Source organism: Hyperolius riggenbachi, chromosome 5 (assembly GCF_040937935.1).
Source record: "Hyperolius riggenbachi isolate aHypRig1 chromosome 5, aHypRig1.pri, whole genome shotgun sequence".
Taxonomy (NCBI): Eukaryota; Metazoa; Chordata; class Amphibia; order Anura; family Hyperoliidae; genus Hyperolius; species Hyperolius riggenbachi.
In genome coordinates, this window is record NC_090650.1 from 404,871,476 (window position 1) to 404,886,215 (window position 14,740).

Here is a 14,740-nt window from a genome sequence, read left to right on the forward strand (position 1 = left end):
GGGAGGGAGGGAGGGGGGTTACAGTAGTAAAAAAAAACCACTTGTTTTTATTATAAAACACAAACAAACAAATAAACAAACAAACATGGGGGGGGGGGGCGATCAGACCCCACCAACAGAGAGCTCTGTTGGTGGGGATAAAAGGGAGGGGGAATCACTTGTGCGCTGTGTCAAGTGGCCCTGCAGCTTGGCCTTAAAGTGGACCTGAACTCTAAATTTAAAAAAAGACCATCGGAATCCTTTTTAAAAATCATAGCCAAAAAAGTGTGCCATATATGATAAAAACATGTAACAAACTTATAATATAAATTATTGAAATAATCCCCTCCCACCTCTTACGTTGGCTGCCGCGGCAGCAGGCTTGAACAGAACGCTGGGAAACCTTGTAATCAGCTAAATGCCACCCACTATGTTATGCGCTCGCGAGAGTTCTTGCAGGCATGTTTTGTTTACGTAGTCAGTTGGCGTCTCCTCGGAAGGCAGAAGAAGGGGAAATGACAGGCAGAGCGGATTCACTGGAGTAGACAGCAGAGGGACGAGAGAGATTAGGGGAGAGGAGGGAGAGAGAGCTATTGGAGGAGGGATGGCAGACATCAGAGGGAAGGAGGCACGAGAGAGCCTAGCAGAGCAGATGGTGGAGAGAGAGGCTAGAAGCTGAGTAGAGAGACAGTGCTCAACAGAGAGCCCAGCAGACGCATGCCTGAGAGCACAGAGGAGGATCTCCCTCCCCCCTGCACAGTACAGAGCCCAGCAGACGAAGGAAGGGGGAGGAGGAGCCTGCATCAGCTAATACAGCTACGAGATATGGTGTCAGACTCAGCACTCCCTCGTAGGTACTTTGTGGCAGGCAGGGGGAATCCCCTCTGACATTATCCAGCCCCTGGTCTCCCCTATACATAGTGCTGCAGAGGGAATCCCCTAAATTAAAAGTCTGAAGCTCTCTATGACAGTCAGTCATACATCACTGGGCTGCAGCTTCACAGGTTAGAGCTTCAGAGTCTCAATTAGGGGATTCCCTCTGCAGCACTAACTACAGGGGAGACTAGGGCAGCTGGATCACATAACAGGGGATTGCCCCTGCCTACCATGCTAACTACAGGAGGAGAAAGGGGGGACAAGAGATGATTGAAATAAGAGGGGATTCCCACTGCAGCGCTAACTAGGGTAGACTGGGGTTGCTGGATGCTTGAGAAAATCAGCTGAAACAGCTTGCTTTACATGTGAACTCCTGTGCTACTACAGTGCAGCAGCATCAGCCTGTCAGTGTCCTGTGACAAGGCGACTGCTGATGACATCATGACACAGGGCTGTAAATCTCGTTCAGTGGGTGTGAATGGGACAACTGTAACACCGCCCAGGGAATCTGACTCTGCACCTCCCATGGAGTGAAAGCTGCAAGATGGAGCCTGCCAGTCTCAAAAAAACCTTTTACTCACAGTTGAACTGTGCAACTATATATATTTTTATATTGCATGTGACAAGTCTTTTTTTATCTAATAATTAATTACTACGGGATAAAGAGTCTCAATTTAGTGACTTTTTTTTAGTTCAAGTCCTCTTTAAAGCCGCAGTGGCCAATTTAATGCAAAATAGCCTGGTCTTTAGGTGGGTTTAACACTGAGGTCCTCAAGTGGTTAAGCTTCCCCCAAAAAAGAAACATACCAATAATGGTTCTTCTCCCCTTTCTTCCTGAACTATACCATGCCATATGTCAACATTCAACTTTGGAGATGTACCTTTCAAGGAGGAGGCAGTGTTTTCCATATGAGATTGTTCTTTTGGGATGCCGGGGCCAATTGCGAAATTAGGTGCAGCTATAAAGTACATTTGCAGGTATTGTGTGCTAAGTGACTAAATTGGGCACCAGAGTTTGGCTATTATATAACTCCAGCTATCACGTAGCTAGGATAACAACCAGCACAGGCTTAGCTATTGGACCATTTGGACCTCTTCTCATCTCCATTTACATTCCCATGAATGGCCTAGGAAAATTAGGAAGCTCTTTTGGTTTTAGTATCATCTCAATGCTGATGACACCAAAATCTATTTCTCAGCCCCCGAACTCTCTACACTATTATCTTAAATTCCTGACTGTCTATCTGCTGTCTCTACATACATGACATTTTGTTTCCTTAAACTTGACATGAACAACATGGAGATTGTGATATTTCCACCTTCTCTCTCTGCTCCCCTACCCATAGTGACCATAAATTTAGAAAATACCCCAATAACCTCAACTACTAAAGTTTGCTGTCAATGGGTTTCTCTGGACTCTTCACTCTCTTTTGGCCCACATTAACTACCTCTTGCTACTTCCATCTCTAAAACATTTCCAGAATTAGTCCCTTCCTTTCACAGGAGGTTACTTAAATTCTTTCCCATGCTCTAATCATATCTTGTCTTGACTACTGTAACACCCTACTCTGTGGTCTACCAAAAACCATACTAGCACCTTTGCAGTCCCTACTGAACATCACACAAAGCTCTACCTAATTTGTCACCTCCTTACATTTTCTCACTAATTTCCAGATGCCAGTCCACCAGTAATCTTTGCTCTTTCCAGGAGACCCGCTTGTGCTCTAGCTCAGTCACCTCCTTTCACTCCTGTATCCAGGACTTCTAACAAGCATCACATCTCCTTTGAAACGCTCTCCGACAGCCAATCCATCATGCGCCAAACCTTGAAACCTTCAAACAGAGGTGTAGCAATAGGGGGTGCAGAGGTAGCCACCGCATCGGGGGCCCTTGGGCTATAGGGGCCCCGAGGGGCCCACCCCTCAAACACAGTATTAGCTCTTTATTGGTCCTGTGCTGATAATATTCACTTCTATAGTTGATTAGAATAGCAGTGATCATTAACACATTGTTTCCCATCCCCTTCTTGCACTTCTGACACTGTGGTTGTCCTGGTAGGTTTTGGTGCGCCGTATCAATTGTTATGTATAGAGTGCTTCAGGGGCCCCAATGCTAAACTTGCACCAGGGCCCACAGCTTCTTAGCTACGCCACTGCCTTCAAACATGCTCTCAAAACACACCTGTTCAAATCTGTGTGCACTGTGCCATATTATATTGATCCGGGTATATTTACGCTTTATTAGTATTCTTTTTCACGGTTTCTTATATGTGCACTGCTGCATTTTGTATAAGCTGTTTTTTGCGTTATGAAAAATAATAAAATATGACGGTAAAAAAAACAAATAAAAAAAAAAACACCTGTTCAGACAAACCTATGGTTTGCTATAGGTAGCGTTGGAGGTTTGCTACCGCACCCTCTAACTCCTGTGTCTCCTTCCCTAATGTCTCCAACTCACTACCCTCTAGATTGTAAGCTCTCACGGGCAGGGACCTCCTCTTAGTGTTTCTTATTCTGCTGTAATTTATCATTTGAACATGTACCAGTATTGGTGATGTCTCAAATTACACCTCAACAATGTATGTTTTTGTACTGCTGGATGACTTGATTACACGGAGTGTTTTTAACCTCCCATGAATCTATGTTCCCCAATATTTGTTTTGTACCATGTAGATTGCTATAGAATATGTTGGAGCTATAAAAATACAAAAATAGTAATACTGCTACTAATAATGACATATTGCCAAACTCCACATCGGCTGCCATGGAGCATTATCAGCTGCAGCACTCGGCTATACAGGTGAAGTGTAGCTGTGTTAAACATAGGTATGGGGGAGGTTAATGTTAGGCGTAGGTCAGGGGTTAATGTTAGTCTTAGGTACAGGAGAGTTTGTGTAAGGCTAATTCGGTAATATTTGATAACCGATATTCAAACAACTGGCACCTAATTTGTGATGATAAAAACAGTAGTACAGAGGTGCCTACAAGCTACTCCTTATGCTGCTAAGGCCTTTTTTAGCATTGACCTGAGGAAGCGGCCCATAACTCTTGAAACGTGTTGTCAAGTTTTTGAATAAATATTTTTTCCAGTTGAACTGTTGTCTGCATCTTCTGGAGAGGCAAGGGATTACCTCTCATTTACACACTATGTTTTAAAGTTTTAACACTTAAATATATTTTGGGCGCCTCCACCCCACCCTTCTATCTATAAGACCTCCATTGGAGGTAACCGCTGTACAGTTTTCTGGAAAGTGTATTGAACTACAGGAGAGCAACCATCCAGCATCTGGCAAGACCTGGAGAACTGAGCAGGGATGGTGAATTCTCTGCAGGTTTATATGGTGGTTGCAGGAACTTTGTGAGTATATAATCATATATACTTCTGTAACCCTATGCCTAACGATACTGCACCATTGGACTCCTGGTCTCTATCTACTTCTCGTTTAGGTAATCTTGGTCCCTACAAGAACCACCTAACCCCTTTTACAGTAATTATTAAATGCTTGTTGTTCCAGCTCCCATATTTCATAATCGATTTTGCAATATTCATATCAAACTCAGCACCTTGCCAAATGTGACCTGGTCCAAAACTATAAAAAAAGCTTTGTTCTGGAGTTGGACTTTATGATACAGATAAAACCCTCTTGTCAGCTTCCCAAGAAAACAGCTGGACAACTCAACTGTGCAGGAGAGAAATAATTTCATATATCATTGAGTTTGTTTACTTTACATCTTTTCCTGACTCCCATAATTTTCTAACATCAGCATTTCTAGGAAAGTAATTTTAGACGTGACAGTAATGAAATGTTTTGGGTGATCAATTATGAAGCAAAATCTCCCAGTGTACAGTAGAAAAATATGCCTCGGAAATATATTACTGAATCTCATACATAAAAATCATACCGGTAAATTTCACTTTAACCCATTCTGTTATTTATCAGTATCTATGGCATAGTAGAAGATTTGTTACCAAACACATTTATTTGAAAATGTTTTATAAAAACTTTTGCAACATCTAAACCACATAAGTCCCAAATACAGCAAAGTTCCCGTTATCTGGAACTCAGGCAACCGAAAGTCCCAACTAACCTGCATGCCAGAGTGGTAATGGGGACTTTGCTTTTGAGGGACAGCTTTTGAGGTTTTTTAAATACTTACCGAGCTTACTTACCGAGCCTCCAGCAATGTCTAGCAGCCTTTATGCAGCACCTAGTGGGCTTCTAGCCACCTCCGGTGTCCATGCACGCAAGTCGGTGTGTCACCTGACCCACATCGGGTCAGGTGACCTGGGGGAAGCCGGAAAGCCGCTAGGAAGTGCGCTGGGTGCTGCAAGAAGACTGCTAGACATTGCTGGATGCTCAGTAAGTATCTAGGGGGGAGGTTTGTGCTTTTTAGGCATCAGGCACATCAAGCACATGTATCTGGTGATCCCCAACGATGCTGGATACTGGGGACTCTGCCGTATTTCTGCTTATGATGAAAAGTATAGCTGTATAAGGGTCCACTTGTCGTAAATGTGTGGTCATTACACTATGTTGATGCTACAGAATGGGACAAGTTTAGCAAAAAATGTTCCAGTCCAGGAAATGGCAGGTCCAATTAAACTGGAATTTGTACATTTAGTACCATCTTGGAGAACAACTTTTTTTTTACAAATAGGTCAAGATGGCAACTGCAAATAGGCCTTATTCTGTAAAATGAGGTGCAAGAGAAAGAGGCATCCAGATCTGAGCTTTTTCAGGGTCTACAGCTATAAGTATTAGAGAAAGAGGATCAGCAACACAGCCAGGCAACTGATATTTCTTAAAAGGAAATAAATATGGCAGCCTCCATATCTTGCTCACCTCGGGTTCACTTTAATTCTTGATCCCTGAGGAAAAAAATCATTGTGTGGGGATATGTACCTTTAGACAAATATGAGGTATACGGTCTGCTCCATATTAATAGTTGGATATATTATAATACATTTATTTGAACTATAGCAGGATAAGCTGTGTGAGTGATGTGTTCTGAAAACTGTAGGAGTAAAAGGCAGGTGTGCATGCTAAGCAGAGGATAATATTCACCAATTGTATTAGGCAGACATCAGACAAGTTGTTTCAGAAACTCTCTTGTAAAATGTTATAGTTGATGTCCAGTCAAAACAGATTCTGTGCAGTCTATTGTATTTTATGGAGTTTTTTTATGGAGTTTTTGTTTGTTTGTTTGTTTTTAGATCGTACATGCCTCTAAGGTTATCATGAAAAGTTCATCCAATTTACGATTATTCCACTCATTTTCACAGAAACATTTTTGTGAATTACATTGAAGTCTATGGTGCAGACCTGGTGCAAACTAGCAGTTCAAAATAAAGCTCCCATACAAGCTAGAATCACCAAATTTGTTTGGTATATTATAGGACAAATATATATTGTATTTCCTTTTAACCTCCCTGGCAGTATGATTTTTTTTGAAGATTTTAGGGTCTTTTCTGCAGGTTTCTGGCCCTAAAATCACACACCAGAGTGATTTAGGGCCTCAGAGGACAGGAAGGAGAATGGCTATCAACTGGAGGTGAGTAAAAACACCCGCTGCACACTATATTCTGCATTAAGCTCCCAACAGCCAGCCGCCAGGGAGGTTAAAAATGCAAACTGCCTGGCTGTCCTTCTGAACCTCTGCCTCTAATACTATTCATCAGAGATCCTGAAGCATGCAGATCAGATTATTGGCTTAAGTTTGACTGCATTTTCCACATGCTAATTTCAGGTGTGTGATTCAGAAACTACTGATGGATGAAAGATCAAGAGGATGCAAGGAAACTGGTATTGTTTAACCCTTTCAGCCGCCCAGATGTGATCATCATGTCCAGGCAGCTGCTCTGCTGCAGTGGAGGGCTTCGGTGCGCTCCCATGCCCGATCGCGGGCGCACCCCCATGCCCCTGTGTCGTTTCCCAGTAGCCCTGAGATCAGTGAACAGAAACATGGTTCCCATTCACCCATCTAAGTCCCCAGCAGAACAAACGACGGTCTCTTATCAGAAACCACAGTTTTTCTATAAAAAAAAAAGTTTTCCGTCCTCCTTATGCTTCTGGGAAGCAAGGAGGACATAAAAAAACCTCAATGTGGCCATCTTGTGGCCAAATAGTAAAACTACATCTACATACATTTTTCAAGACAATTTACACACATTATAACATTAAAAATTAACTGTTTATTTCCCAACACCCAAAAATTACCCAAATAAAAATTTTAATGGGAATAAAAATACAATAAAAAAAAACATTAATAGTTACCTAAGGGTCTGAACTTGTTAAATATGCATGTGAAGGGGGTATACTAAGAACATTTTTTAAATGATAATGTAAATAGTGATGGACGCAAAACTGAAAAAATTCACCTTATTTCCAAATAAAATATTGGCGCCATATATTGTGATAGGGACAAAATTTAAATGGTGTAATAACTGAGACAAATGGGCAAATAAAATACATAGGTTTTAATTATGGTAGCATGTATTATTTTAAAGCTTTAGTGGCTGAAACTGAGAAATAATGATTTTTTCCCATTTTTTTTAATATTATTGTTAAAATGCATTTATAAAAAAATAATTCTTAGCAAAATTTACCGCCCAAAAACAAGATATAGATCAATAAATTGTGATAATTAGCGATAAAGTTATTAGCGAATGAATGGGAGGTGAAAATTGCTCTGATGCATAAGGTGAAAAATCCCCGCGGGCTGAAATGGTTAAAAGGAATTAAAAATTGCAGCATACATATGCCTATCATGTCAACTGTACTTTAAGAAGGAGAACAGTGAAAAATCTTTCAAAAATATCGTATACCTTGTAGTCTTTGAGAAAATAAATTTTACAGTTCCAATAGGAAAAATGTTTTTTAAATGCAGTTAGTATATTTAACGATCAGTAGTGAAAATTTACATATATTAAGAGAAAGTGAATTTCCTGCCAGGGTTTCCAGGAGTTCATTATGCAGTATGCAACGCTTTGGCCAGGGATCCCTGCACAGCCGCAATACAAGTTGTAAACATTTCCTGCCCTACCCAAAATGAATAAGTACCAAGTCTAGACTTCAACTTCAACAGTCACTGTTGAAAACTCTTATATTAAAGAAATCCTTAAGAGTACAAAAAAAAAAAAAAACATTTTACTTACCTGGGGCTTCTACAGGCCTCTGCAGTTGACCTGTGCCCTCGCCGAAAAAGAAACTGAGCCGCGCTGGCAGACAGGAGATTGTAGAGTACCAGCGCGGGCACAGGTCAATTGCAGGGGGCTGGTAGAAGACCCAGGTATGCAAAACCAGGGTTTTTTTGTACACTTAAGTATCCCTTTAAACTGAAGACTTAATCATTGAATTTCATCAAGAGAACAGACCTTCACATTTCGGGATTGGACCACTCCACATAATTTTTCCATCAATCAGCATACACGTGATGGTCTCTGTGCCCTGAGTCTTGATAAACCCTTCTTCACACACGACAGAGACAGAACTTCCAAGTTGAAAGTTGTCGCCAAAACGACGAGCATTCAATGGCACTCCTGGATCCGGGCATTCATTGTGACCAAAAGCTGTAAGACAAGAATTGAAAGTTGAAAAAAAAAAGAGTACATACAGATTGAATCACTAGCAATCAACACCATTAAATAATAAATAATAAAAAAAATATTGAAGAAAGTAAGTATAGCATTCCACTGCTAAATACAGCTAAATACAAAGTTGACCCATCAAACACAAGCACGATCTGTAATAAATGCAAGAATGTAGATCAGAGTGAAACATATTTTACAATGCGCACTCATTGATTAAATAATTTGTATGTTCTCGGTTCAACTCAAGTCCTTGAGGGCCATAGTTATGCCAGTGTTTAGGAGAAAGGTGTTCTACTTGATGTACCACACCTTTCCTGATTAAGTCCCATCAATTAAATGTGTGTTGACCTCGGCCCTTGAGTACTGTGGGGTTCGACAGCCCTATGATTAAACATCATCATGCACCTGTCAAATCCATTAAAAAAGGTAAGTTCCTTTAAAGACGGTAACACTTCCACATGACACAAGTCCTTTATTGCGCGACCACGGCCAGGAACGTTATGGCATGTGCACTACTTTACAACTACAGTATGTAGTGTGCAAGCGCAGAGTGCTTGCGGACACGCGATCAAGTACATGCTTCACCGGGCAGCGCCTGCGCAGTCCTCACCAACCCTCCCAACCAGGAAGTAGCTTTGGAGGGTTGGTGCATAATAAAGGAGGGCAACGGAGAACGGGGAGAGTGCTGGGCATGAGGAGAGCCCACCACACATGCCTGCTCCCCCGTTTTGAATTTTTTTCATTAACTGAGGTATCCTTTAGCAAGAGAAAAAAATAATTATCGGGGTTAAGTAAGGAGACATAAAGACAACAGTTCAGATAAAAGATAAGATTTAAAGAAGAATATGGATAGAACTTGCCATGACTCAACCAAGACTGGAAAAAGAAAAAAATACAGGTCAAACCAAAGGAAGTAAGAGTGCTGGTGGATTTTAACAAAGCCACATGACAGCAAAACAGAAATAAAACATTATATACTGGGGCAGAGTTAGGCCTCGGACTGTACTGAGAGACTGCAGCCAACAGAGTCCCCTAGAGTAAACCAAAACATGATTCAGATCACCAGAGTCTGTTTTCTAGTGGTGCACCCAAACCCTGGTTGATGCCTGGTTTTACATAACTATAGGTAACCTTTGAACACTAATTTCTGAGATATTAGATGTCCTATTCATATTTGTAGAACCACAAGAACTGTAGTGGAGAAGTGCTGGTGCAGAAACCCGTAGCATGTATACAGTATATGTACATATTTTGTCTGTTTATGCCTTGATAAAGGGGACCTGTCCTAGGCCCCAAAACAATCTTTGGTTGTGATGATAATATGTTGTGTATGTGTGCATTGGGACAGTAAAAACTATATTGTGCCTGAGACGTCTGTGTGCGGACCCCTCTCTTGTATATTTATTTTTCTGATTTCTGATTTTCTGTTTTTCCGACTTCTTTTCTGATTTTCAGTTTTTCCGATTTCTGATTTTTCATTTTTTCCATTTACGATTTTCCAATTTCAGAGGAGTATTTTATTTGTCATTTTTAAAATGACAAATTTTTTTAAACAGAACTCAGAAAACCGGAAAAACAGAATCTTGTGATTGGTCTAAAATGACTGCGGTAATGTGATTTTAGCTGCATTATATGATTGGTCCAACGTTACTGAGTTCTGTGATTGGACTAAAATTGCCAAGTTGCGGTAAAGCAGATTTCCAATTTCCCCGAATTCCGATCGGAAATGCCAGTTTCCTATCGGAAATGCTGACATTTTAAAGCTGCGGAATTTCGAATGAGCATCCTTGTGTGTGTTGTGTAATATACAGTATAGAGTAAAATAAATCTGCAAGTGTATCCACATGTTTGATAGCTGCTACCCACCAGACATAACATATATCTTGACATTTCTCCGAGATAACACATTCCTTGCAGTGTTCAGTTTGTTGGACATAAACATTGATTATTCTCAGACCTCTAACCCGATCCATTTTCTGAACGGAGAGCTACCTTTGAAATCATGCAGACAGTACTGTATAAACAGCTGTGCACCTGTAGTGGTTTTATGTTTCTGCTTTTAACCCTGTAGCAGTTTACTACTGAAGAAGGAAAACAGCATGGTGAGCCCCCAGGGACCATTTCAGAATGTCACTATCAATTGGGTATTGCTGTATTCCTGCAAGAGACATCACTTTTTTGTTTCAAAAATATTTCATCACTAATAGATCCACAACAAAATGTGCAAAAAGGATGAATAATATTTTGTGGAAAGAAGAACTGCTAAAACTAGACCATAGAAACGCTAATATAATGCTTACAAATTTTTGTTATATGAGAATATTAAACGTTATGTCTATATGAAAGCGGACCTATTCCCTTAGTATATGTATTGTAGTGGCTGGATAGTGTAATTGTTAAGGGCTCTGCCTCTGATGTAGGAGTCCTGGGTTCAAATCCTGGCTCTTCTTACTCAGTAAGCCAGCACCTATTCAGTAAGGAGTTCATTGGGCAAGACTCCCTATCACTGCTACTGCCTACTGAGTGCGCTCTTGTGGCTGTCTTGCAAGCGCTTTGAGTCCACCAGGAGAAAGGCGCTGTACAAAAAAGGAATTATTATTATTACTAGCTGGTCGCCCGGCGTTGCCCGGGTATGTAATTGGCTAGTGTTACCTCTGCCCACTTTTTCTAATCCTAACACACAATTATTCAAGGATGACCTAGTTTGTGAACTTTGCGGTCTTTGGCATCAATAATTGGCATTGAAATGAAATTAATCTAATTGGCTGTGTCTCCACTCCTTTGAAAATCAATAGGTGAATTTTGATTAGCTTTTGTAGGCTCCACCCACTTTTCTGAATATTAATCCCAGTAACCCAGTGACCAACTGTGCAAAGTTTAAGAAACCTGCCATTGACAGAATTAGAAAAACAAAAGTTTGCTTTCTTAAAACAGAAAGAATTTGCGATAATTCAGGTTGGAGTGAGCTTGAGATATCTCCCAGTGCATCACTGTTGAATATATGCAAATTAACCATCCTCACCCTTAAAAGCTAAACACACCTCCAGAACTGCTGGAATGAAATGATGTGTCAGTTTGTTAATTTGTACAGAGCCATAATAATCCAACATGCATACAGACTGTTTTGGATTGTTTGATCCCCATCAGTGCATGGCATGGATTAATTTGGCTGTATGCAGTAGGGCTTGTAACACCGAGAGGTACAGGCTAACCAGCAAGCTCATGGTGACCCAGAACTCATTGAAGTGTGTAAGGGACTACAATGGTCCTAAAAGCCCCCTTACTGAGATGTTAAGAAAAACAAAAGTTTGCTTTCTTAAAACAGAAAGAATTTGCGATAATTCAGGTTGGAGTGAGCTTGAGATGTCTCCCAGTGCATCACTGCTGAATATATGCAAATTAACCATTGTGCACTTAGAAGCTAAACACACCTCCAGTGTAACAGTGTAAGAATGGCTGCAGTTTACATTTTCCAGTGAAATTTGTATTTGTCTCCACCCCCTTTTTGGTTATGGGAATAAAAAGTATCCTATACTTTATTCCAGGTAATGTACTGTGTGTGTGCCAAATTTCAGTTTACATTCTAGCAGTGAAATTTTTATTTTTCTCCACCCACTGATGTCCTAATGTTTCCCGGGTATGTATTTGGCTGCTGTTGGCTGTGGCCACTTTTTCTAACCCTAACACACAATTGTCAATAGTCAATGACCAAGTTTGTGAGATTTGTGGTCTTTGGCATGAATAATTTTCATTGAAATGAAACACATCTGATTCGCTGTTTGTGGCCCCACCCCTTTTCTAAATATTTAGCCCCAGTCACCCAATGATCAACTGTACCAGGTTTGAGGCTTGTGCCATTAACAGTGCAAAAATGGCAGCAGTTAAATATTTGCCTTGAAAATCAATAGGTGAATTGTGATGGGTTTTTGTAGGCTCCACCCACTTTTCTGAATATTAATCCCAGTCACCCAGTGACCAACTGTGCAAAGTTTTAGAACCCTACAATTAATAGTGTAAGAATGGCTGCAGTTTACATTTTCCCAGTGAAATTTGTGTTTGCCTCTGCATTGCCCAGGTATGTATTTGGCTGGTGTTGGCTCCGCCCACTTTTTCTAACCCTAACACAAAATTACTTAATGACCAAGTTTGTGAGCTTTGCGGTCTTTGGCATCAATAATTTGCATTGAAATAAAATAAATCTGATTGGCTGTGGCTCCACCCCTTTTCTGAATTTGAACCCCAATCAACCAATGGCCAACTGTACCAGGTACAGGTGATTACCAGTGCAAGAGGCTTGTGCCATTAACAGTGCAAGAATGGCATCAATTAAATATTCCCCTTAAAGATTAATAGGTGGATTTTGATTGGCTTTTGTAGGCTCCACCCACTTTTCTGAATATTAATCTCAGTCACCCAGTGACCAACTGTGCAAAGTTTGAGAACCCTACCAATAATAGTGTAAGAATTGCTGCAGTTTACATTTTCTCAGTGAAATTTGTATTTGTCTCCACCTACTGATGTCCCGGCATTGCCCGATTATGTATTTGGCTGGTGTTGGCTGCGCCCACTTTTCCTAACCCTAACTAGTGTTGGGCGAACAGTGTTCGCCACTGTTCGGGTTCTGCAGAACATCACCCTGTTCGGGTGATGTTCGAGTTCGACCGAACACCTGATGGTGTTCGGCCAAACCGTTCGGCCATATGGCCGAACTAAGAGCGCATGGCTGAACGTTCCCCCGAACGTTCGGCTAGCGCTGTGATTGGCCGAACGGGTCACGTGGTTCGGACCCGAACGCGCTCTGATTGGCCGAACGGGTCACGTGGTTCGGGTAAATAAATACCCGATCCACGTCATTTCTCCGCCATTTGTCTGTGGGTTTAGCTTTGGGTAGGCAGGCAGGGTAGTTCTCTCTCCAGCCAGGCTAGCCAGGGTCCTCCCAGTCATTGTGTTGCTGCTGGGAACAGTAATACACCGCTCACCCACACTATATAGCATTGTGTTTACTGCCACTCTGTGTACACCGCTCACCCACCACTGTATAGCATTGTGTTTACTGACACTCTGTGTCTCTGCTGGGAACAGTAGTACACCGCTCACCCGCCACTCTATAGCATTGTGCTCTGGGTCGCTGCTGGGAATAGTAGTACACCGCTCACCCACCACTGTATAGCATTGTGCTCTGTGTCGCTGCTGGGAACAGTAGTACACCGCTCACCCACCACTGTATAGCATTGTGCTCTGTGTCGCTGCTGGGAATAGTAGTACACCGTTCACCCACCACTGTATAGCATTGTGCTCTGTGTCGCTGCTGGGAACAGTAGTACACCGCTCACCCACCACTGTATAGCATTGTGCTCTGTGTCGCTGCTGGGAATAGTAGTACACCGCTCACCCACCACTGTATAGCATTGTGCTCTGTGTCGCTGCTGGGAATAGTAGTACACCGCTCACCCACCACTGTATAGCATTGTGCTCTGTGTCGCTGCTGGGAATAGTAGTACACCGCTCACCCACCACTATATAGCATTTCTGTACTGCCACCGTACTGCTGCCAGTCAGCGTGTACTTTAAGGATAAGTGAAATGAAGAAGAAATCCTGTGAAAGAGGGAGGGGCAAGGCAAGAGGTGTTTCTCCTGACGGTTCACGTACAGGCCACAGTGGAGCACCGAAGAAAACCCACTCAATACCGCCCATGTTGTCCAGGAAATCAACCCTCACAAATCCAAAAGAACAGGACCAGATAATTAATTGGATGACCTCTCAAGCGTCCAGCAGTGGGTTAAGCAGCACCAGCACATCACGCACGAGGTCCGAGTCCTCAGCCAGTTACAAGGAGCCAGTGGGCACAAAGCTGACACAACCGGCAGCGACACCACGCACACACCTGCCAAATAACCAGTCCGAAGAATTTCCTCAGGACACAATGGGGTATTCGCAGGAGCTATTCCCAGCCCAACAAACTTCCACCTTTCAAAGGTCAATGGAACAGCCAGAAATGTTGTGCCCGGATTCACAACCATTTACTGTGGGAAATGCACCGCGCACTGAAATGCAAGGCGAGTCCGAGGACTTTGAAACCCAAATCCCAGAGCAAGTTGGGCAGGAGGGGTTTCAATTGCAGGAGGTCGGCCGAAAAGATCTGGAAGACGACGTTGGAGTGAGCTGCGCAGAGGTTGTTCTGGGGAGCTCTACTCCATGGCGGCGGCCCACAATCACATATGACAAGTTTGAGGAGATGGAAGAGGAGGGTTTGGACAATGTGGACACAGACCCAGATTTTGTATGTGAAGGAGA

General features: G+C 42.1%; 1 protein-coding gene across 1 annotated transcript in view; it reads right to left on the minus strand.

The window, feature by feature from the left end:
- Window positions 1–14,740, minus strand: part of CSMD3 (CUB and Sushi multiple domains 3) — a 1,539,978-nt gene that overhangs the window by 621,419 nt on the left and 903,819 nt on the right. Inside the window, exon 17 of the mRNA XM_068237930.1 lies at window positions 8,230–8,424. Coding sequence (XP_068094031.1) covers window positions 8,230–8,424 — 195 coding nt within the window. The remainder of the gene's footprint in view (window positions 1–8,229; window positions 8,425–14,740) is intronic.